The sequence below is a fragment of the Orbicella franksi genome, chromosome 6, assembly GCF_964199315.1.
Source record: "Orbicella franksi chromosome 6, jaOrbFran1.1, whole genome shotgun sequence".
Lineage (NCBI taxonomy): Eukaryota > Metazoa > Cnidaria > Anthozoa > Scleractinia > Merulinidae > Orbicella > Orbicella franksi.
Genome location: NC_138150.1, coordinates 12,074,541 through 12,100,613, shown reverse-complemented (window position 1 = coordinate 12,100,613; position 26,073 = coordinate 12,074,541). Strand labels below are relative to the sequence as shown.

Below are 26,073 nucleotides of genomic sequence, written 5' to 3'. Positions count from 1 at the left end.
TCTTGTAAAAAAAAGTACCTCTTAGTTGGCGCATCGGGGTATGTTATGGATGGGTCAATGGATGAGTGAGTGAGTGAGAGATGTATGTATTTCACACCAATCAGACTGGATCTACTATAAACAGCCAATCAAATTTCTTGTTGTAAAGGTAGATGGTATGTGAGAAGATTTGATCCCCGATACAGTTTAGAACGGCCATATTTATTCTTCCATGAAAGAGGAGGAAGTATTCATATATTGGGTTTACTTCGACATTTTCTGTGGGTTAGGCTGAGGAGTTAAGTTATGAATGAGATCAGCCTTGAGTTGTGAAACAGTTCATGAGCTAGTAGTATGCAAATGGCACAAGATATTTTGATTTTTAGTTATAAAGGTTCTAGTTCTAAGGTCATGTTTTAGAGGAGATGAGACTATTTAGCTTTGAAACAGTTCTAATGTTTGCAATACTAAGTGCAGGTAACAATTGTTTTGTTCTTGTTGCATGCAAATATACCGAGATATTTTTATTTTTTGGTAACAAAGGGTAATTTGACACTCTTGCTTTTCACAAGGGAGTAAATTCAATTGGAGCTGACGAATTGTCACCACTTGTTCCCATGAGATGTTTGCTATCTTTAGTTACAAATGATAGCTTGACACTTTTGTTTTTCACAAGGGAGTAAATTCAATCAGAGCTGACAAATCATCACCACTTGTTCCCACGAGATGTTTGCTATCTTTAGTTACAAATGGTAGCTTGACACTTTTGTTTTTCACAAGGGAGTAAATTCAATCAGAGCTGACAAATCATCACCACTTGTTCCCACGAGATGTTTGCTATCTTTAGTTACAAATGGTAATTTGATCAACACTTTTGTTTTTCATATGGGAGTAAATTCAATTAGAGCTGACAAGTTATCGGCTATTGTTCCCAGGATATTAAACGAAAAAGAAACTTTCATTTCTGGATGGTTTTTATGTCTCTACATTAGCAGTTTAAACACCTCTTAACAGATGTCAACAACTACCAGCGCCTTACAAACGACTTATCCATGACGGAAATGAAACCGACAAACGGACTTCTAACAGACTGACTTAACAATACATGGACCAAAAACCGACCTATTTGACCAACAACAGATGGATTGAAACCCACCAATGACTGATGACAAACTTTACACGAGTCTTTCAGCCAATACCATCATGGCTATACTGACCAATCACGTTCAGCGGACCAGACTTATAACATCATCGACTGACAAACACTATTCACTTGACTCTGTAGATGACTTCCGCTCAGGTTGTCGAAACATCAGTCACCAACAACAGTTCTTTTCAGAACTACACTCACCCGGACGATCACACTATACAAACTAATATTTTTATATGATGGGCATTTTATGACATTCTTTTAAAGGTAAAATTATGAAAACTGTTCAAATGTTCTTTGAAGACTGTGTGGCACCAAGTTAAAGTGCACCTAACACCAAAAATTTTTCTCACTAAAATAATAAAGCTTATTTTGTGGAGTAATTTGTTGCAAAAATTTTTCGATTTGGCTAAATCCTCAAATTTCTGTGCCCCTTCGAAACCGAGTTTCGAATGGTTTGCGACTGCGCATGGGGAATCTGGGGAGAGTTAAAGCTGTGATGTCAAATCCAGAATGAATGCTTCGGCTGTCCCAGTCAGGTCTTTTACTTTGTTCAAGTGTAGAAGCCTTTTTGCAGCACAAGTTCTTTCGCCTTTCGCTGGGACTCTGCAGTCAACCAATTTCTGTTTTTAGTAACAATGTCTTCTAGTTCGTCTGATTCTGAACTGAGCTTTGACTCAGAAAACTCTGAAATTTATTACATCGCTGAAGAGAATGAGCGCTCACGCTTATCAACATCGCAAACTGAATAGTCAAATGGTGACGACCAAGCTGATTTGTATGCTGACTGCTCTCTGGCCAATGGAGAATGGACAGCCAAATACTAGGAGGTGGATGCTGACAAAGAACTCGAACGAGCTCTGATGGACAGACTCGAAGGCAATGATATGTAGAAGTCGAAGAGTGATACTAGTAAGACTGGAGCGCGTGGCACATCTTTACTATCTTCATGCCTTCTTCGATCTCGCACTAACAGTCAAGTCCGTTCACTGTCTCAAATTATTTTAACTTCATGCGTTCAATGTAGATCAAAATGATTATCCCATGACAGTGTTTGTGTTCTTTACGTGCAAGTGTAGAAATTGTAGCGTTGCTTCCCTTCAAAACATCAATGAATGTTGTTGCTGTTAAGTGAGTGAGAAGGTTGTCAAGACTCAAAGAAGAGTGATCTTGCTCTTGAAGATATTGGTGCCAATGTTATCTTTAAGTGTGTTACTGAATATCCAGGAATTAAACCTGTATGCCTTCAGAAATGGAGTTTAAGATCAGCAGCGGGCAAATACAAAACTAAAGGGAAGCAAACCTATCATCAAACTGGCAGCAAAGAAAGGTAATTCAGGCATGCACATGGCTGTATAAAATAAAAAAAATTTTCTGAATCCCTCTTTACATGCATGCACACAACATTTTACTTAACAGTGATTCTTGCAATTTACAAGTATAGTTGTGAAACGTTCAGTTACATGTATAAACAAGTCATTGTAAAGTTCCTGAGTAAGAGGGGGGTAGCTAGGGGGTTGGTTATGTTATTGCAATCTTTGGTTGGTGAAGTGTGAGTTACGATTAGTGTACACCCGTTTAGTCCTGTATCACTGTTACAAACATGCTTTAGTGATCCTCGAACAATACTGTTACTTTTTGTGATTTCTTCATTGGGCTTTGTTTTTAGGTATCTTGTCCTATTCCCCCCCTCCCTCACCATAAGATGCCCACTGCTAGAGACTTTTTTCCATTAATCTTTTTTAGTTACGAAGTGTTTCATACTGAGAGTTCTCAAGGCTGGTGTATGGGATATTGGGGAACAAGAGGATTCCTTTATGTAGCAATAATATTGTTACATGTAGAAAGGAATTTTCAGTTGAAAAGGATGAAAACTATGAATAATTTGACCTTAATGAGGAATTTGAACAAAACTAAAGTGTGCTTGATATTTACTGTACTTATTTTGACAAACTGCAACACAAACTGTTCTACAACTGTACAATACTGCAAAAATATGGCATTTGTTCGAAACCATATCAGTCTTATTCACCTGGAGACCAACAGCTTACTGAACAATTGATTCATAGACATAGACAGCTTGTTTTACTCACACAACACACTAATAAATGTAACATCAAAAGGACCCCTTTTTCTTCGCTTGTGCTTAGAAATGTGAATTATTATAATCAAGTGGAAAATTTAATGTTTGTGTCCCTTCACTGACCATTTACATGTCACAATCAACCTGTACAACAATAAAATGATGTTAATTAATTAATTAATTAATTTATTTTTGATTCTGTAGTCTTTAATCTATTTCCTGGCAAACAATGACAAGCTAATAATAATATGGCTCTGTCTCACAAGGACTGGAAACTACAAGAACAACAACAACAACAACATCAGTTTAATGATGGCTTTTCTACAGTGCAGGAAGTTGCAGACACATTGTTACGGACACAACCATGTCCCTGTAAAAAATAATATTTATGAGAAACATGTTTTGTGTCGCAACAATGTTTCCCATGCTGGGCAAAGAGGGAAATATTTGTGTCTTCAGCAATGTTTCTGGAACAACGTGTCCTCATTTGCAAGAGCATTTGGTCAGCAGAGATGCAATCTCATAAGCATGTGTTACCATGGTATCAATAATTAAAACTTCCTATAAATACAGTTCAAGTCCACATTAGCCTCGTGCAGAAACAGACACATACACAGACAGCTTGAAATTGTTCTGGTACTGGCCAAAGTATGTTCTCTGTATATTGATAATACCCACATGTAAAAAGGGTTCTGAACATATAAACTAATTCTAAGCCATTCCCTGCTTGAATGCTCCGTGGCTGCATTTGTTAAACGGTGGGTCTTCCAAACTAGTGTGCCTTTTCGCATGACTTTGAAAGGATTTGAAACTTGCCCAAAATACCCTTACAGATTTCTTTTTCAAAGAATTGATCAAGGAAGGAAACTAACATATCAGGGCAGGGAACATTTGCTCAGAAAAAAATATCTCACCATTCTTCTGTATCTGTCGGATGTGCTGACTGACTGCTGCTGTTTCTCAGATCAGATGCAAAAACGGCTGCATGAATCGATGGAAAAGCAGTTATTCCAAATTCGTCTCGCTTAAGCCATAGAATCAGCAAAATCCCTTCCTCTCCCTGAAAATCCAGGCGTCGAGCGAAATCATCTTGTTTGAAATGCTTAGAGCAGATCACCAAACTCAGACGGCTTTCACTTTGCACATTTCGCTTTCACGAAATCAACCCATCGCTTTGTACGTTTCTTCTGTTCAGGATGATCATCTCTCCATAAAATGGTATGGCATGAAGCGCAGTACCTCCTGTACGTTTGCTGTGGTGCTACATCCCACTACAACACACCTGGCTAGCATTTTTTACGAACTACTTTCCCAGCATTTCCCCACAGAAACTAGTAAATATGCAAATTTACAGAATCACCATGTTCTGGATTTGATGTCACATCCGGCCCTCGACCCATGCCCCGTTAAACTTGGTCGTAAACCAAAATGGCGGGGTTTTGATGTACCTTGACGAGCCATAGGAAATCAAAGATTTAACCAAATCGAAAAATTTTTGCGGCAAATTACTCCACAAAATAAGCTTTACTATTTTAGCGAAAAAAAAATTTGGGGGTTAGGTGCACTTTAAAGTGCAATTTAATTAAATCAAACTTTCAACCTGTCAGAGAGGTTTTTTCTCTCTCTCTTTCAATTTTTGGTGAAGTAGTGTTGTTGTGTTGTGTTGTGTAAAAAGGGTAAACTTACGACTTGTATAAAATGCGAAAAGTTCTCTTAACTTGAGTGATTTTGAGCAAAAATTACTCTTGGGGGTTGGAAGGGCTATGTGATCAGTGAGTGAGTTATGCATGTGCGTGTGTCACAAATCACAGTGTGGGTTGTATCAAAGAACAAATCAACTTGCCTGTTAGAAAATAAGATGGTATCTACATTCATCTGGAGACGTGTCAGATTGCTGTAGTTTGTTCAGTCAAACGTTTTATGGTGTACTGTTTAGTTATCTTACCATTACCCATGTAGCAATGTATGTACAGCATAAATTCCCAGTTTCTTTCTTGCTGTACATCGCAACTGAAAAAAATTGTCAAATTAACTAAATCATTACTGTAAACAGTTCCATGAATGCTCCTTATCTCCGAGACTTCACAAAAAAATAACTCTTGCACGCCTTGCATGCCTATGTTTATTTTTTGCAGGATTGAGCTAAGTTTTGGCAGACTGACTTGTTTTGACATGAAAAGCATCGTTGCATAATTGAAGAAGCTAGTCATAAAAGGGGATAAGTGATGATTTTGGTTGCTTTTTTTTACTCCAAATTAGCTGAATTTTTGCATGTGGTCTTCAATGTAATAGAAAAACGTGGTTCTGTATTTTTGTTGCTGGTTTTTGCTTTGTTTTCGAGTTAAAACGTATGCAAAAAAACTTGGCTTTTCCTAGCCATGTCTTTAGGAGTTTATTTGTTGAACAGCAAACAGGCGGACTGTTTATAGTGTATGAAGTCAAAATCAAATCCCACAGCATATAGAGCGGAAATCTGGGAACAGATTGTTTACATCGGTTATTGTGACGTGAACACAACATGTGAATTGATCAAACGTCAAACGAAATACCATCGAACAAAAAAGAGATGTGCCACATTAGAGCTCTGTCAACTAATATCTTAAGCATTGTTTTAAAGTACCTTGTATGCCTGCCTGGTGGTTGAGAGGCATCATAAAGCCTCTATAAACCCGTAAGTCATCAGCATGTTTTACAGAATCCAAATGTGTTCTGAAAGTTCGAAGGCAGCTGATATACCATAATCGTGTTATCGGCGTTCGAAGTCAGATCGAGCCAGGTACCAAAGTCCAAGAGCAGTTCTTGCCCAAGAAAAATACCCTCTGGTGGGTTGTGGCCCATTTGCCAAGCGTTGTTAGCGTCAAAGTTTGGAAAGCAAGAACTGGTTTTAGACTTGTAAAATTTGTCTTGTATCGACTGCCATGTTTTACCGCGCACGAGGTGTAAAGACCCTTCCCGGCATACATTGCGATCATGTTCTGGGGACCTTTCTCAAACTGGTAACTAGATTTAAACATAATAATGGCCAACAAGTAGCGATCAATTGTAACATAGGTCTTTGATCCAGTTTGCGTTGATTTTATTTCAAATTGGTGTGATTTGTAGTGTTTTGAGCTTCTGGGATCAGGGGACATGCAGATGTATGGAGACCTGAATGTTGCGCAGAAGGGTTAATCTGTTAATCTGTCAGCCCCATTTATAGAGCATTTTCATATGAAGTCATCAAATTCTTAAATCCAAAACTAAACAGCCACCAAAGTTGTTATCCTCACCAGGCATAAGAAGTACCAGCGCATTTTGAACTTCGAAGTTATGGTGGTGCGTGACATAAAGCTACTATCTTGTTTGTCGAAAACTATGTATTTATCTTGTGATTTTAGCCATTTAAGACGTTGCCTGATTTGGAAAAGTGCTTATTGAAATGTTTTTATTTGTTTTATTTTATTTTTATTTACACCTTTTTGGACCTGAAATCAACATTTTTGAGCTGATATGTTGCAGGAAATTACCATTTTCAGGAGCCCATCATGGGCTCCTGCCATTTTGCTGTTTTCTAAGTGAAACCAACATCCTTGCCGTCACGCATTAATGTCAAATCAACATTTTAACCTATTTAGACCTGAAATCCACATCATTTGGCTTATATGTTGCGTGAAATTACCATTTTGCTGTTTTCTAAGTGAAATTAACATCTTTGCGGTCAAGCATTAATGTCAAATCAACATATTAACCTATTTAGACCTGAAATCAACGTCATTGAGCTTATGTGCTGCGTGAAATTGACATTTTGCTGGTTTCTACTTGAAATCAACATCTTTACTGTCACGCATTAACGTCAAATCAACATTTTAACCTATTTAGACCTGAAATCAACGTCATTGAGCTTATGCACTGTGTGAAATTGACATTTTGCTGGTTTCTAAGTGAAATCAACATCCTTGCCGTCACGCGTTAACGTCAAATCAACATTTTAACCTATTTAGACCTGAAATCAACGTCATTGAGCTTATGCACTGCGTGAAATTGACATTTTGCTGGTTTCTAAGTGAAATCAACATCCTTGCCGTCACACATTAACTTCAAATCAACCTTTTAATTGTGTTTGAGCTGAAATTCATATTTTTTTAAGGTTACGCGTTGCGAGAAAAATTAACATTTTGCTGTATTTTTAGTGAAATAAACATCTTTGCGGTCGCGCGCTGACGTGACAACAAATATATTAAGTTTTTTGCATATGTAATGTCTTAGAAACGATGCAAACCTCAGCAAAAACACATACAAAACATTGCTTAACACACCTAAAAAATAACACATGCGAAATTTAAAGCTTTTTTTGACAAAGTTCACTTTTGAGCAAAATACCTACATGTAATGCCCATTTTCCACTGAGCCCTTCACATAAACGAAACCGGGCTTTGTTATAATAAACCGAGCCGATTCTTTGTTATGAATCCTTTGTCATAATAAACCGAGGTGAGACTTTGACTAATAACAAAGGCTTGCTTTGGTTTAATACAACAAAGGATCGGCTAGGTTTATCATAGCAAAGGCCCTGGCCTTGTTTATCTGAAGGGCTCTGCTGAAAAAGGGCGTTAGATATTTTTCTCAAAAGTGAACTTTGTCAAAAATGCTCCAAATTTCGCATGCAGTTTTGTTTAGGTATGTTTAGCAATGTCCTGTAGTTTTTCCGCTAAACTTTGCTTTGTTTTCAGGATATTGCGAATGCAAAAAAACACTCGGTTTTCCTAATGGCGTCTTTATAAAGCGAAGCAAAAACCAGCGGCAAAAATACAGGAACACGTTTTTCTATTACATTGAAGACCACATGCATAAATTCAGCTAATTTGGAGCAAAAAAAGAAAAGCAACCAAAATCGTCACTTAACCCCTTTTGTGACTAGCTTCTTCAATTGTTTTTGTTGATTTGCGCTTCGTTTTCGAGAAATAACGTATGCAAAATCAGTTTTCCAAGGGTATCTTTTGGAGATCTTTGTTGAGTGAAAAACAAAAGAAACCTTTTGTTTTGCTAAACAATGAAGTCACCGAAGCATGGTATTTGCCGCTAGTTTTATTATTCATATAATTGCGCAATTCTGTTACTGTTGCTTTGTTGACACAAGTGAATAAGGCGCTGAACAGGCCGGATTTGAGCTTGTTTTGTCATGACACCAGTTCAATATGTGGTCGGTCGATTTTTCTTTTCCAGTCTATTTCTCTACTTTCTTTCAAAAATCAAAACTTCTATTTAAAAAAAACTGTGCTGTTGAAGCTGCTAAAAGTAACCGTTTAAGTTTGCTTCACATCAAAATCCACCTTCGAAGGATTCCCTCCAAAAGATGCTGCTCGGAAAACTGAGTTTTTTTGCATACGTTATTTCTCAAAAACGAAGCGAAAATCAACAAAAAGAATTATGCAACAACGCTTTTCATGTCAAAACATGTCAGTCTGCCAAAAATTAGCTCGATCCTGCAAAAAATAAAAATCAGCCCAAAATGCTATATACGCCCTTTTTGCATGAAAGCCTTCAATTATAAAGAAAGTATCGCTTCTTATCCGATCACCAAAGCAAGTAACAATTCTCATTTTCTTTTTTTTCGTTCTTCATTTTCCCAGCCAATGTTAGTGAGTTTTTTCTTTCTTTGTTACCTTTTAAGAGTCCCTGTCCATAAAAATGGAAAATAACTCGGCAAGGGTCGAAAATTCGATTTCGCTCATATTTTCATGGTAGATAGGCTAGGGCATGACAAAAACTACTGGATAGTTTTTTTGGCAAAATATCCTTTTATTTCAAAGAAATATGCAAATTACCAAATTCCGTTAAAATCGTCATTTGACGCAACATTTTATTAAGCAAGTTTGAGAGCCTCGCATGCAAAACTACATCATCCTTCCGTCTTTAAAACACTCAAATATTTTTGTGCAATGTTTAAATGTGCACTGGGTTGATATTAGGGAAAGTTGCGTTGTCGTTTTGGGTGCAAAATAATTAAATTTCGAAGACATGTATTTCATTCACTTAAAAGTACGTCGTGACTATAATTAATTTTCACCATGTGTGAAACCTTCAAATGGATCAAGCTTCTGGTGGTTGAATTGCAGAAGGATGGTCTACAGATTCCTGTAAAAATTTCTTTGGGCAAATGATTGTGAGCGACGCGAGAGCTTTTCAAAGTACGTCAAAAATGCAAACATTTGGCCATCCGTCGTCAAATTTCAATTTACGGGTTAGACCTATGTTTTAGCATGCGCCACATGACTTGAGCTATGTTAAGTTGAAATAGACACAGAGCTGATAATTTCGAAATGTTCTAACCTCATTTGCTGTAAAAGGCAGGTCCAAAGCCGATTTGCCGTATTTCTCTCACCATTCGTTGCACATAAAGCAGAAGTTTGCTTTTGTTTACATAACGTCCGATGTACATCGCCAACTGTCAACTTATTTAACGGTTGAATACCATGAATCTGTGACCCTCTTTCGACACATATGATCACCACTGCATCTAAGTCAAAAACGGCTAGGTCATTTGTAGATAGTTGCTTGCTTTGCACTACACCAAACTATTACATTTGATCATCATGGTTTGATGGCTTGAATCCTTGCTTGAAGCAGTTCCTTGTTCGTCACGCAATGCTGTCATCCCATTTTAGGGGGTAGGGGTAGGATAATTTCTATCCTAATACGTAAGGCTCTGTAAGGCTTGGAATCGCTGGGAGCACACAATCGTGTTGAGTAGGAAGAGATTGAATTAAGAAATGAAAAGAATGAATAGTTTACCATTACCCCTGTTGTTATCTTTTACTCGACCACTGCTACCTACATGCCCTGCGTAATACTGTAACGCTAAACTCATACCTAGGTCTTTTCGCGCTATGCAATTATTTTTGGTTTATACATGTAATACAGTGGGCTACCCCCGGGGAAATGGGTGGTGACCGCTTAATGGGGCTAGCCGCTTAAATAGAGGTTGGTGTACCTTGAATATTTAATTTTTCACCATCTTTCTGCGCAGATGAACATCACTGCATCTAAGTCTAAAACGGCTGAGTCATTTGTAGATAGTTGCTTGCTTTATGCCTCTCCAAAATATTGCGTTTGATCGATTGCTGACCATTGTTGATAAACGTGTCGGCGCAGCACAATCTTACAGCCGTTATTTGTTCGTCACGCAATGCTGTCACGGCATACGCTGCACATTATAATCTGTTTTGTATAGAGTACTCTCAGGATAAGTGAAACAATTTAATCATTGTTCATCTGTTTGTTCATATATATAATAATATGTGTATATTTATATAATCGTGTTCCATAGTGTACGTTGCGTCGGTCCAACTCACGTTTGTTGTACGTTCTGACGTTTCAGACAACAGCTGATAAAGCTAGTGCCTGTACTCACTAGAATTTTGAGAAAACCGCCATAAACAAATTATAGATCAACGAAGCAAGAACTACCTGAAATAAAAATAGGAAATCACAACTTGTCTAATTCGTGAGAAAAACAGACTAAATTTAATTAGTAATTACGTGAGTAAATAGCCCTGGCCATGTCATTTTATTTGGCGTATTTTCTTTGCTTGGTGGCGAGGCATTGGTATGTAACAGAAAATAGTGGACTGTTGTCAATACAGTCCAAAATTATCGTCAGTAAAATATTGTAAGTAAAACACCTATTGACAGGTTACCTCCGCGGCCACCATTTGGTCATTCCGATAAGGGTTTTCATTATTGTCTTTACCCCTATTAAGCGGCCACACAAAATTTAAGAACTTTGTTTTGGAAAGGGCGATGGCAGATAAGAGTCTGAAACTGAAGTGCATGACGAGTGATAATTCAAACACACGTCTATCATGATTGTCTTGAATTGACTCCATGTTTGCCAAGAAATTTATAGCCCGACAGTGAAAAATTAAATATTCAAGGTACACCAACCTCTATTTAAGCGGCTAGCCCCATTAAGCGGTCACCACCCATTTCCCCGGGGGTAGCCCACTGTATTACATGTATAAACCAAAAATAATTGCATAGCGCGAAAAGACCTAGGTATGAGTTTAGCGTTACAGTATTATGCAGGGCATGTAGGTAGCGGTGGTCGAGTAAAAGATAACAACAGGGGCAATGGTAAACTATTCATTCTTTTCATTTCTTAATTCAATCTCTTCCTACTCAACACGATTGTGTGCTCCCAGCGATTCCAAGCCTTACAGAGCCTTACGTATTAGGATAGAAATTATCCTACCCCTACCCCCTAAAATGGGATGACAGCATTGCGTGACGAACAAGGAACTGCTTCAAGCAAGGATTCAAGCCATCAAGCCATGATGATCAAACGTAATAGTTTGGTGTAGTGCAAAGCAAGCAACTATCTACAAATGACTTAGCCGTTTTTGACTTAGATGCAGTGGTGATCATATGTGTCGAAAGAGGGTCACAGATTCATGGTATTCAACCGTTAAATAAGTTGACAGTTGGCGATGTACATCGGACGTTATGTAAACAAAAGCAAACTTCTGCTTTATGTGCGACGAATGGTGAGAGAAGCACGTCAAATCGGCTTTGGACCTGCCTTTTACAGCAAATGAGGTTAGAACATTTCGAAATTATCTGCTCTGTGTCTATTTCAACTTAACATAGGTCAAGTCATGTGGCGCATGCTAAAACATAGGTCTAACCCGTAAATTGAAATTTGACGACGGATGGCCAAATGTTTGCATTTTTGACGTACTTTGAAAAGCTCTCGCGTCGCTCACAATCATTTGCCCAAAGAAATTTTTACAGGAATCTGTAGACCATCCTTCTGCAATTCAACCACCAGAAGCTTGATCCATTTGAAGGTTTCGCACATGGTGAAAATTAATTATATTCACGACGTACTTTTAAGTGAATGAAATACATGTCTTCGAAATTTAATTATTTTGCACCCAAAACGACAATGCAACTTTCCCTAAAATCAACCCAGTACACATTTAAACATTGCACAAAAATATTTGAGTGTTTTAAAGACGGAAGAATGATGTAGTTTTGCATGTGAGGCTCTCAAACTTGCTTAACAAAATGGTGTGTCAAATGACGATTTTAACGGAATTTGGTAATTTGCATATTTCTTTGAAATAAAAGGATATTTTGCCAAAAAAAACTATCCAGTAGTTTTTGTCATGCCCTAGCCTATCTACCATAAGAATATAAGCGAAATCGAATTTTCGACCCTTGCCGCGAAATTAAGAATTTGTCTGATTTTTACAGGCAGGCACTCTTAAGAGATCTTAGAAATCAACAACCTGTATTCAATGTGGAGTCACTATACCACAAGGACAACACCATGTTTTCTCCGATCAACAAAGTTAAGCCTTGTTTGGCAGGGTTCCTACTTGGCTGGGTGACCAAATATGAATACCCTGTGCTGTAAAAAATTCTTTTCTCTCTCTTTTTTTTTTTCTTCCCTTTCCAAGGCAATATCAGTGACTGGAGAACTGCCAGCCTTGTGTGATGTCTTTTCTTCTATTCATTAACTATTAAATTTTGTTAATATCATTTTGCCATGTCCATATTTATGTGTATTTATTTACAATACTGTATAAATAATAGCGAAATGCATCTTTCAAATTCTCCTCAATTCTCTTGTCTGTTGACCATCTAAAAATTTTAATCATGTGTTGAATCATTTGCAAATTCATACAGCTCGTCAATTTTGTGATTTTACGAACCGGTATCTTCTTTTTCAGCAATTGAGTACGGTTAAACCTGCATTAAGCAGACACCTTCAGGAAATAAGCTATTTATAATAATTATAACTAGCTTCTATATATAGAGACATTCGTGCGAAAGTCTATTCAATGTAGATCATTTCTGCAGTAAGATTTTGAGTACAGTGTACTTGTATTGGAAATGCAAAGAAAAATGGGAAAAATTGCCAAGAAAAAATTTAAATTAATCATTTCCTAAGGGAATCGTGTCACCTTCAGATCAAATATAACTTGAACCTCGCTATGACTGTGAAAGCTTTATAAATTGGCCAGTGGATTTGATCACAAAAAGTTTAACAAGAATCGATGGAAGGAAGGAAGGAAGGATGAAGCGAAACCTGCATCCATACCCATAGTTCCAGGACAACATGAGGAGGGACTTAGCACTGGGGTGACACACTTAGTGCCAACATGATCCAGGAAGTGGGAAATACAGCCGAACCCATGGTTGTGACCACTTCTCATAAGTGACCACCTCTCCTCGACCAGTTTTCCAAAATATCAAAAGTTTCCAAGTCAAATGACTATATTTGGAACCTGTTGTAAGAGATCACCTCTCGTGAGCAACCATGACCACTTTTAAAGCTAAAAGTTTGAAATTTTCTTTTGTTTTTAACCTCCCATAAATTGGATGATAAGGTGTTGTAACCATATCGCATTCCTGAGTAGTACAAGAGACCAAAGTTTCTCAATGGGAAGTACAGGATTTTTTTTCTGGAATTTAACTTTTCACATGAATAAAACATTTAAAACATGGGATAAATCTCTGAAGTTACCAGATGCTAATGAGGCAAAATTTTGACCCAACATGGTCTGTGCTCTCGTAAGGAACCACCTCCCATAAGTGAACACCTAGGCCTTACATAATTTTGAGTGGTCGCTTACAGGAGGTTCAATTGTACATCCAGTGTTGATTATATTCAGGTACAGTACTGACACCATTCCAGTGGCCTTCCTTTAGACTGCAGCTCTGTCTTTTATGGCTGCGATTAGGTGTTCTTTTACCACATCTAACTTCCAGTGGAGAACTTCAATGATAATCCTTGCAAGCTCATCACCATTAACTGAACTCTTGATAAGCTGGAAGCATACTCAACACATCTTGACTTCCCAGTCTTGGATATAGCAAACCGAGTGCTCTTTGGCAATGGACTTCTATTCCTTTTCAAGGATGAATGAAATTAGCAGGCACTTGTTTGAATGAGAAGTGTATGTCACACCTGCCTCTGCAAAGTTCTCTTCCAAGTATTCAAGTATGGTAATTAAGCAGGGGCCCAGATTCTTGTAGCTGCAGGCATTGTTTTCCCTTTTGTACAATGCTTGCTATCAAACTTGCTTAATGCCTCAGTGATATTCTTCTCTCTTCTCTCTGTTTATGAAACCTTTTCTTTCTTCACTACAGCCTGTATGTGTTTCTTACACACAATGCAATTGCTTTGTTACAACTGATTTCTTCACTGATAGTTCTCCCCCAAGTCATGTTCGACAAACATGTTCAGTGGTCAGACCTTTCTGTCAAACACGTACAGATAATCATCACACCTGGAACGTGGATGATGAGGACTTAGCTGAGACATTATCAGAGTTCTAAGTTGGGCAGTGGACTCACAGAGCCCCTCCCTGTAACCACACAGCCATGGGCTGAATGCGGTTCATGATCTGCACAGGGTTTATTTTTATTTTTTATTTTTAGTTTTGTCAGTGACCAGACCCAAACTTACCTGTGAAGTACATTCCCCAAAAGCTGTTGAAACATTAATACACAGACAATGTTACAGATATTGTTTTCTTTATTGTGTGTAAAATATATTTTCTTTTGGTTTTATCGAAGTGTTGGATTCGAAGGGAATGATGGTGACGTTGCATCTTTCACTTTCACTACGTGACAAATAAGATCATGACTGTTTACTGTCAAGTTTATTTGCCAGGAGCGACAGTCTTTTTAGTTTTCTGAGTATTTTTCGTATTTTTAGACAAGAGAAGTGCATTGTTGTGCTGTTTTATTGAAGCGAGTTCAGAGATTGGAAGGAAAATTAAACATTTGCAAGCCAAGCGTGTCAGAACGTGCAAGGATTATGTCATTGGTAGGCAAATAACCACCGTACTAAAGACAGCTGTGGATTACGTAATTCTTGAATTATATGACTTGTGTGACTACTTTGCTAGGCCTTTACTCATGGAAAAATCCAATTAAATTCAAGAGCGTGTCCATGGGTGCACCAGGCAGGTCTGCTACATGCCATCTCACCAATTTCAGTGAAACTTAGCCAGTATAAAGGGTCTACCCCAAAACTCAGAAAGACACATTGGTTTCGGTTTTGGATCTTTCAGGGGGGAAGTAGGTAACCCCCCCTGGTTTTACTAGATTTTTGTCAAGAAAATTGCCTCAATATAGGCAAAATGTATAGAGCTCTCAGAACAACTGTATTTAACCTATTGCTACCAAGTTACACATTGGTATATCTATAGTGAATGCAAGAGCCAAGTGACAGTCTATTTGATCAGCCGCTTGTCAATCAATGGACATAAATATGTGACTGTGTTTTTAGACCTTCAAATATTTGATGATTTTGAGGTCAAATATCTCCCCTTGCCAAAAAAGGTATGACACTAATTTCAACGTTCCTTTGTCCATTGATCATTATCTTTAAAAAACAGTTAAAACATCTTTGGGCACTGCCGTATTCTCGCTTTGGATGCCACTTGAAAACTGCACCTAAAACAAGCTTACTTTAACCTTATCCATCATACAATGCTGGCAAAAGCGGCCACTAAAGAAAATAAATCGACATTTACAAGCTCGTTTAACAAGAAAACTGCACCAGAAGGAAAAGTAAGGCTAAAAGGTTTTGAGATTTTGAGAAGAAATTGATGAGATTACGCGTTTTTAGAGATACGTGTCACCAGAATATCGAGAGTAAAATCGCAGTGTTTGTGATTTGACGTTTGTTATTTTGAGATTTGCTCACAAAATCAGCTGTTGGCTTTCGTACGGCATAAAACACTTTTCAGTCTTTCGTTCAGCTGTTTATTATCAAGAGGTCATGCTGTTTATAATGCTCTGAGGAGATTTCAGGGTCACATGCCGAGTTGTTGTTGACAAGTACATTTCAGCTAGTGTGCAGCAACATAAACTTGCACAAGCTAAAAATGACATTATGAGGAATTCTTCCTTTACTGACTAAAAAGGGAATGCAGTTCTAACAAATTCGTTGGTTCAACCATGCATAATTCTAGAGGAAAAGACTGCAATTGTATTATTATTGTCACTTACCACGGGTTACCACCATCAAAAATTTCCTCCGGGAAGTATTTGTAGCGTGACCTGACAACCTTTCAGAATTCTAACAAATTGTTCATCCCTTCAGTAAAGAAACGCTTTCAGAATGTTCTACAAATCTCTATAAGTACATTTATCTACTTTCTGGCCGGCATATATCCGCATTTCTTCTAAATACATGTTGTTCTGACTAAATCTGTATCTCTCTTGATCGCCAGCGTTGAATTGTGTTACATAAAGGTTGAGCCAGCAATGTGATGACCAGCAGATCTCCACGTGTTTCCCGCCATTTGCATCTTCAGTCGACTCTTCAATCATATTCAGTTGTTCGCATAGGGAAAGATAGTCAATTTGAAAAAAGTTAGATTAGCAGTAAACATTTACATTTTTTCTAGCTCACTTCTATTAGTACCTTCCCACTTGTAGTCTTCCCTACGGAGGGCAGGTAGGGCTAACTTTTTTGCTTTCTTTCAACAATCCATATCAGACTGGGTGTTTGGGTGGGATTAAGTGACAACTGACAAATTGCTAAAATTTTCACTAACAACTGAAAAATCGCCTTTAAAATGTAACGGGCTACTGACATTTGTAGTCCGTTTTACTGACAACAAGAGGGGTTTTTAATTGAGTATCGTAAAACTAAAACCAAAGTAATCACTCTCGCCAGTCACAAAGGACACAAACAATACAGTGAACCAATCAAAATCGAAGCAATAACATGTAACTGATGCAGAGGTAAACGGGAGAAAGCGCGTTAGAGCGGGGCAACATTGGTTTTGCCTTTACTTGTGATTGAATGAGAAAATGGCGCGAGATTTTTAAGTCAATTGTGTAGCAAAGTGATGCAAAACCAATTACTTTTCGATGCTCAAATGAAAAACCACTCCAATAAAACACTTGATTGCTCTTTTATTCTAATCTTTTTCGATCCTATTTGGCTAAGAATTCTGCGTTTTTAATTAATATTAATTATTTAAGAAGTTATTATTCTTACAAACTAGTATTGTGTTCTTATCTCTTGTGACTTTTCACCTAAATCAGTTCCAACAAAACAAAATTAAGCTAAATTAAAATCAACTGATAGATGGCACCGACCAATGATGAATAGGTCATTTTACAATTGTGTGCTTAGCTATCTGGCCTATGAATGCAAGCGAGGCTGGAGGTGACCTTGCTTTGATATAGACCTCTCTGCGGTCCTCATTGCCAACTAGTGAGCATGCGAACAACTTGATTTACACAACAAAAGCAGTGAGGTCTTTATCAAGAAAAGGTCATCTGCAGCCTTGCTGCCATTCAAAATCTGTGCATGCCACTGAACAGACAACTGTAAAATGGTCAATTGTCAAAAGTTACATTTACAACTGGAATTTTTAACGTCCTATCCAGACCCTCCCTCCTACTTCTTTACAAGGTGATAATTGCACCCCTATCAAAACTAATGATCTAAAGTTCAAGTTCTCTCCTTATCTGCTGCCTTCTTCGGGCAGTTTCAGTCTCAGTAGCAAGATCATCGACATCAGCTTCCTCGTCCTCATTCATACTTACAGAGCTGGTCCTTTGTAGTTGGCCACTCTTATTCAGGGCAGAAAGTCGGCTAAAGTATCGAGTGATCTGTTGCTCTGTCAACCAGTTGATCTTGGTGAACATTTTCTGACCAGTCTCGTCTCTTAAAGACTTCATTCTAAAGGCCACATCGGAAGCGGTTGCCTTCTTACCAGTTTCTTCTCTCATCCAGAACATATCTAACAGATAGCTCTTTGGTTTTTCCGAAAAGGCCACTGATTTCCGTGTTCTCCAAAGAGCCCATCCGTGTTCCACTTGGCCAGCCGGGGCGGGGGTTGGTTGTCAGAACTGCTGGCTGATGTCTGACCACGAACGTAGCCACCACCTACGGAATGACACGCCTCCGTCCATTTCCGTTTGATCTCGTCGTACACGGACTGCTTTGCTAACTTCATCATGTGTTTCCCAACGTCCAGGTGTTTTTCGAAGGCGGCGAATGACTTGAACGTCTTCATGCATCCTTCTTCTTGACAGAACATCTCACTTAGAATTGTTCGCAATGGCTGTTGTTCCCTGCCCTGTATATCTATCACTAGAGTCTAATCCATAGACTCCCCCTCTTGCGTAGCTGAAATTTCGAAGGAACTACAGGATCCCCGTGTTTCGGTGGGGATCTCAGAGGGTGGCTCACCCTCGTCCATATTATCTGTATGGGCGCCTCAACAGTATCTGCATAAATGTAGTAAGTGATAGGATTTATCTTTTTAAGTAAACTTCATTTGCATACCCGACTTCTTGGGAAAGTTGATTTTAGATAACCGCCTAATAAGTAGATTGCTCCTCCAAACTTTTTTATTTCAAGGTTAGTTTACAATCAGACTACTTTAATCAATACAAAAAATACAATCTAAAATTACCTACACAAAATGGAACAACAGTGTTCCACTTTCCTTTGATTTCTTTTGCCATTTTCAGATTTATTCCCCTCTCAACCTTGCGCCTCCGATTGCCGTGAAGAGGATGCCAGCATTTTATTGAAGGTCTGAATCTCACCCCAAGTTCTGCACGATGTTTGGGGCATATTGTGAAATCGCGGCCATCAGAATGACCTAATAAACCAGTACGAGCTAAACTGAGCTCTTTCTCAGACGCAACAAATGTTTGAGATACTTCCATTTCTCTCAAATTTCCCATGCATGATTATTTTAGATCCGATAAGATCTAAGCTAATGATCACGATTTACGGCTGTTAAAAATCTTATCCAATTGGTTTGGATTGAACAGGCCTAACATCAACTCAGTTGAAATGAAGAAAAGCTATTTTTGAGAATTATTTACTGTAAACTTCTTAATGATGCGCTTGAGCGCTTTTGGTTACACAAATGTAGACATAACGTGTCTTTATGTACTTTGATGTCGCGAGCATATTTCTTTGGTGTCACGAAACATTACGTTGGCGTCAAGTTTCATTGTCACCGGGTTTTGAACAGTAACAATCTCTCGAAAATATATACGTATTGCAACAGAAATGCTGTTAAAAATGACAAAGGTTCTTTAAGAAAGACATCGGAAGGTCAAGGTTGACTTTTGTATCGATCAATTTGAAGCAACAACATCCTGCCCTATCACGCAGCTGTGTACCGGCTGTCTCAAAAGAGTGCTGGCGCACATTTACTGGCGAGAGGCCTAGAAAGTCACATAGCGTAACAATAATTCAAAATGGCAATAAACCAGGTCACATAGCAGCCAAATGTACTGTAGAGGTTTCCAGGACATCCTAAAAGTGTTGCTTAGCGGAAGGGATGAATAATTTGTTGGAATTCTCATTAAAGGTTACCAGGTCGCGTCACGCGACAAATACCATTTATGCGTGGAAATTTTAGGTGGCAGTAAGCCTTGGTAAGTGACAATAATAACACAATAATTGTAGTCTTTTTTACTGGAATTATGCATTACTGAACTAATAAATTTCTTAGAACTGCATTTCCTTTTTAGTCAGTAAAGGAAGAGTTCCTTGTAATGTCATTTTTAGCTTGTGCAAGTTTATGTTGCTGCACACTAGCTGGAATGTACTTGTCAACAACAACTCGGCATGTAACCCTGAAATCTCCTCAGGGCATTATAAACAGCACGATCTCTTGATAATAAAGAGTTGAATGAAAGACTGAAAAGTGTTTTATGCCGTATGAAAGCCAACAGCTGATTTTGCGAGCAAATCTCAAAATAACAAACGTCAAATCACAAACACTGCGATTTTACTATCGATATTTTGGTGACACGTATCTCTAAAAACGTGTAATCTCATCAATTTCTTCTCAAAATCTCAAAACCTTTTAGCCTTACTTTTCCTTCTGGTGCAGTTTTCTTGTTAAACGAGCTTGTAAATGTCGATTTATTTTCTTTAGTGGCCGCTTTTGCCAGCATTGTATGACGGATAAGGTTAAAGTAAGCTTGTTTTAGGTGCAGTTTTCAAGTGGCATCCAAAGCGAGAATACGGCAGTGCCCAAAGATGTTTTAACTGTTTTTTAAAGATAATGATCAATGGACAAAGGAACGTTGAAATTAGTGTCATACCTTTTTTGGCAAGGGGAGATATTTGACCTCAAAATCATCAAATATTTGAAGGTCTAAAAACACAGTCACATATTTATGTCCATTGATTGACAAGCGGCTGATCAAATAGACTGTCACTTGGCTCTTGCATTCACTATAGATATACCAATATGTGTAACTTGGTAGCAATAGGTTAAATACAGTTGTTCTGAGAGCTCTATACATTTTGCCTATATTGAGGCAATTTTCTTGACAAAAATCTAGTAAAACCAGGGGGGGTTACCTACTTCCCCCCTGAAAGATCCAAAACCGAAACCAATGTGTCTTTCTGAGTTTTGGGGTAGACCCTTTATACTGGCTAAGTTTCATTGAAATCGGTGAGATGGCATGTAGCAGACTTGCCTGGTGCACCCATGGACACACTCTTAAGATTTCATGATGGCTAAGAGCGATGGTGCAATAATACAGTTTGTGTTGATCAAGTGATGTGGTGTCTACAGTAATCAATGAATCTTTGGAACGTGCATTGCGTTGCAACTGTAGTGCTAAGAAAACAGCTAAATTTTAGAAGTGTGGTTATAAGATCTAAAAGATCTTGTTAACCGTGTGGCCATGGGCTGAGCACGGTTCATGTTCTGTACGTTGTTTATTATTATTATTTTTTTAGTTTTGTCGGTGACCAGACCAAAACTTCCTCTTGGCCAAATTTTGAATCACGCAACCTGATTTGTTTATTTGCCAAAAGCTTTTGAAACCTTAATACACAGACAATATGTTACGGATATTGTTTTCTTTATTGTGTGTAAAATATATTTTCTTTTGGTTTTATCAAAGCGTTGGATTCGAAGGGAATAATAAATACGCTAAAAAAAGGTATTACGTCAGCCATGGAATGCGCTGACATTGAAGCTTTCAATTTGCCACGTGGTACAAAGATTGTGTTTACTTTGCAATTTTATTTCGCCAGAAGCTACAGTCTTTTTAGTTTTGCGAGTATTTTGGTATTTTTAGAGAAGAGAATTGTGCTGTTTTATTGAAGCTAGTTCAGAAATTAAATATTTGCAAGCCAAGCAAAGAATGTGTTGGAATGTGCAAAGATTACGTCATTGGTAGGGAGATAACCACCATACGAAAGATAGCCGTGGATAATGTAATTCTTGAATTATGTGACTCATGTGACTACTTTGGTAGCTCTTTACTCATGGAAAAAAACAAAGTTAAATTTAAGAAATGCACTCTCGGAATGGTCCATCAAACAAATGCTGCTCTCTGATTGGCTACATCTCTGATTGGTTTTGTGGGCTTTTAAGTTGGCTTTCTTCCTGGTGGAAAATTTTTCACCAAAACATAAAGGAAAGTGTTCAGTTTCATACTTGTTTAGGCATGGCTTGAATATTTCCCCCCAGTATTATTCTTAGCTAATTATCAAAAGCATCTTCTGATGTGAAAGGTAGTGATGTCAAAAGTAATACATGTAGAAAGACCATGCTACATGTACATATCTAGAGTCTTGTGTTGGCCATTACAGGTGTCAGTGGGTTAATCAATCTGGCCATGGCCAGCCAATTGTCTGTCTATTAGTAAAACCTCAACAGTGAAATTCACTTCAAGACAATGCCATTGTAAGCAGAATCTCCATTTTTGTAACTTTTTTGCAACAAATGTATGTGTTGAGATTATTATGTATAGTTAGCGAATGTTCCAACATAATACATTTAGTGTCAAAATCATTGTTGAAGATGTGATCAGCGACAAATATATCTGTTACCAAGACAATTTGTGTGTGGAGGTGCAGTGGCCTCATGGTTAGTGCGTTCGTCTCCAGATTGAGTGGTCCGGGTTTGAGCCCTGGCCGGGGACATTGTGTTGTGTTCTTGGGCAATACACTTTACTCCCACAGTGCCTCTCTCCACCCAGGTGTATAAATGGGTACCGGCGAATTTGATGCTGGGGGTAACCCTGCAATGGACTGGCATCCCATCCAGACTTTACCTTTACTTACCATAACAATTTGTGTATATATCTGTGGTCTTGGCAGGTCACTATGAAACAGCATGTGCTGTGTACATGTATGTATGACTCTGTGTAGATATATCTAACATGTCATCAACAATGTTGAAAGTCCTTTCTTGATATCTGTACAATAGACTGTGTGTGGAGCAAATCACCCTGACAGTGTGCTTATATGTAAAAGACATTGTTTAATTCCATCATTCAATAGGATGACGATATTCCTGCTACTGCCAGTACTTCCACCACTGATGCTCCAGTCTCGCCTCTGGAGAAAGAACAAGTGTCGTTGTCTGATCCAGTTGTAGGACTTCAACCCAAAGTTCCTAAAGATTTCCAGATTTTCATTAATCTTATCGAGTTCTGCAGGTGAGTCAGGAATTCTTTAATGTGTTGTTCTTATGACATAACTTTATTAGGGATGCTCACGCTATTTGTTTGAATGATTGCAATTTATTATACATGTAATTAGTGTTGCAATCTATGTGTGTCACATCTACATGTAAACATGGCAATCCTACCTTGTTTAAAAACTAGGATGAAACTTGTTAACTTTTGAATGGCTTACTATGTAAGTTCACTTAGTCTTATGTTTAGTTGTTTAGCTGTTTGGTTGGTTTAAAGGATTCATACATAACAGGTCAGTTTGAAACAACATGTGCTATGTGGGATGGGAGCTAGTAATTCCATTCTGGGCCTTGTATGCAACGTGACAAGACAGTTAAGAGCCATCGCTCCTAGTCCAGATTATTTGAGGGAAAATCCATGCATAATCCTTGCTTATCATTGAGAGACTCTAGATCTGCACCATAATGCTGAGGAACAGATCACGTTTTTGGCCATTCTGAATATTGTTAAGATGCTATTCAACGTACAGTGAAGCTCAGATATAAGCGAAACAAAATACACAAGCATATGCGCATACGTGTATACAGTGTACACGCATATCCCTCATTAGTATATGAGGGATTAGTATATTGTTTCCTCTTTTCTTAACAGGCCATTGTTGTTTTCAATGACTTGACAGCTTGCCACAGAGTGAGAGAGAGTTTTCTTTATTTTGAATATGCGTATATAGTATACACATGTATGCCTTCAGACTAGACTTACATGTAGCTGAAATGAACATTGTGCAATTGGGTACTTCGCAGAAAATATAAGAGAGAGTGCTTTGCTGTTGAATCAACAATTTACTGCTTTCTTCCAAATAGAACTGGGGATAGATGCTTCAACAATCTCATCTTCAAAGAGCAACCAATTTGTGCCAAATGCAACTGAAAGATAAATCACAGTTTAAGCAAGCGATCTGCTGACATGCGCCATCACACAGAAGTTTTACTTGCAGAAAAATTGTAAACCCAATGTAAATCACATGCCATGGAAACTTTGATAAACACTCCATTCTTCAAAGAAAGAATATGTAACTGCTATAATGAATGATTTGTGCCAAATAGAAATGTAGATATCATTTCAGTTTTGACGAGAGATATAGTCAGACCTAATGAAGTCAATTGACATTTTGCAAACGACTGGCCAACACGTCTGGAAATACAGAACTTTTCCTGGAAGAAAAATTAACTAAACGTGAACGGCACGCCATAGAAACTTCAATGAATAATCCTTTCATCAAGGAAACAGTTATTTTGTTTGAATGAATAGTTTGTGTCAAACAGAGCCTGAGATATAATTTTTTGACAAGAGATCTAATTAGAGTGCTTCAGAAAGAAACATTTTGCAAGCGACTTGCCGACGCATGCCAAAACACCGAACTTTTAATTTCTTTGCAGAAAACTAAACTAAACACCAGCAACGTGCTATTGAAACTTTGATAAACAATTTTTTCATCAAGGAAAGAGTATTTCTATCGTTTGAATGAATGATTTGTGTCAAATAGAACCAGAGATATCATTTTTTTGACGAGGATCTTCAGAATGCCTCACACAATGAACATTTCACTTGGAACTTAATTGCCAACATTTGCTGAAACACAAGACATTTCCTTATAGTTTCATATTATCAAAATTAACTGAGGATTCATGTAAAGTCAAAGGTTGTTACTGGACTATTCATTTCAAAACTGTGATGACCATTTACAAAATAATTCTGTGCCCTGGAAAGTTGTTCACAGCTGTAAACTTAAAAGTAACCATGAATATTCAGTCAATGTAAACAATGTGTTTAAACAAGGAGTTCAAGCGACTGTTTCAATTTTCTTCCCAATGTTTTGGCAACTAAAGATTAAGCAAGTCTTAATAATCAGTAGTTTGTTGGTGAGTTTGCAGAGTTGGCTTGTATGCAGAATTTACCTGTTTTTTTTCAAGAAAGCCAACAAAACCTAGGTGAACAAGGCCGTGAAGACCCAATAAACCTCCCCTTTGATGACTCGGGACACAGTTTTCTCTTAGGAGCACTTAGCACAGAACACCCCAAAAGCAAAATCACCATGGAACAAATAAGCAGATCTAAGGTTATGACAAAGATCCAGCTCACAGCAAAACCATTTCATAGATGTGATATGACCATAGTCTGAAAGGTCAACACCAGTGCAGAGGTCAATGTAATATTACAAGGAGACTACAAGAATATCTTCACCAACCCAACAGCACCATGCCTTGGCCCGACACAACTTCCAATTCTTTCAGCCTATGGGTGCCACTAGATTAAAACTCTGGGCAGTTGCCAACTCCATGCACACCACAATTGCAACGTCAAGAAGGCAACCTTCACTGTGACAGATGCTTCAAGCCCAGTAATACTTGATCGTAAGATGTGTGAAGAACTGGAGTAAAACTGCAGGAAACCATGGAAGAGTTAGCAAAGGATAACACTGGCCCTGGTCAAGATACCCTGAGAGATACTATTTACATGTATGAGGGTTGGCCAACAGTAGAAGTGAATACCCCCTACTATGTGACTTTTGGAACTCAGAGAAGATCTTACAGTTGAATATGGAATTGTACTCAAGCATGATTGCATCGTGGTCCTGCCCACCCTAAGACTGGACATCCTGAAAACCATCCACCAGGGCCACCTTGGGGCCAGGGGAATGCCTTCTCAGAGTCTGATCCTCTGTTCTTTTTTTCTAGGAATCACAAATCACATCTTGTGCTTGTATAGCTAAGTGCATGACCACTTTAAATAAGATGTACAGTTTTACATTACCCTATTTGTCAGTCAATGTGAAGCTTTCCAGAAACAACAGAAGAGAACCCAAAAGGAACCATTGCTACAACCAGAGCTACCATGTAGATCATGGGAAAGACTGAGCTCTCACTTATTTGAATACATAGGTCAACATTATCTGTTGCTATCTGACCATTATAGCACGTTCCCATCATTAGGAAGCTAACCGGCACCAGTTTCTTTGCCATAATAAATCACATGAAAAACATTATTGCCGAACATAGAATCCCCTTCCAACTCCTAACAGACAATGGACCACAGTACATTTGTCAAGGGTTTCACTAGTTCACGGAGTCATACAGTATGGTATCGAACATACCACAAGCTCCCCACTATATCCCCAGTCGAATGGATTTGAAGAGCCCATGGTGCAAACTGTAGAAAATGCACTAGACAAGTGCGACGAGGAAGGAGAAGATCCATACCTTGGAATACTGTTGGACAGAACAACACTGGTTGACCAACAATTAGAGTCACCCGCAGAGTTTACTCAACAACAGAAAGTTCTGAACCACCTTACCAACTGCACAAAGAGCACTCCTCACTGGTGTTACCAGAAATAAAGTCAAAGAGTGCCTTTATCAGCAACAGAAAC

The 26,073-nt window shown here is 38.2% G+C and overlaps 1 protein-coding gene across 5 annotated transcripts in view; it reads left to right on the top strand.

Annotated features, from left to right (window-relative positions):
* The window catches only part of LOC145489620 (DNA-dependent protein kinase catalytic subunit-like), a 294,091-nt gene that overhangs the window by 117,149 nt on the left and 150,869 nt on the right, over window positions 1–26,073 (top strand). For all 5 annotated transcript variants that reach the window (XM_081468622.1, XM_081468620.1, XM_081468625.1 and 2 more), the window contains one exon: window positions 22,507–22,664. In XM_081468622.1, coding sequence (XP_081324748.1) covers window positions 22,507–22,664 — 158 coding nt within the window. The remainder of the gene's footprint in view (window positions 1–22,506; window positions 22,665–26,073) is intronic.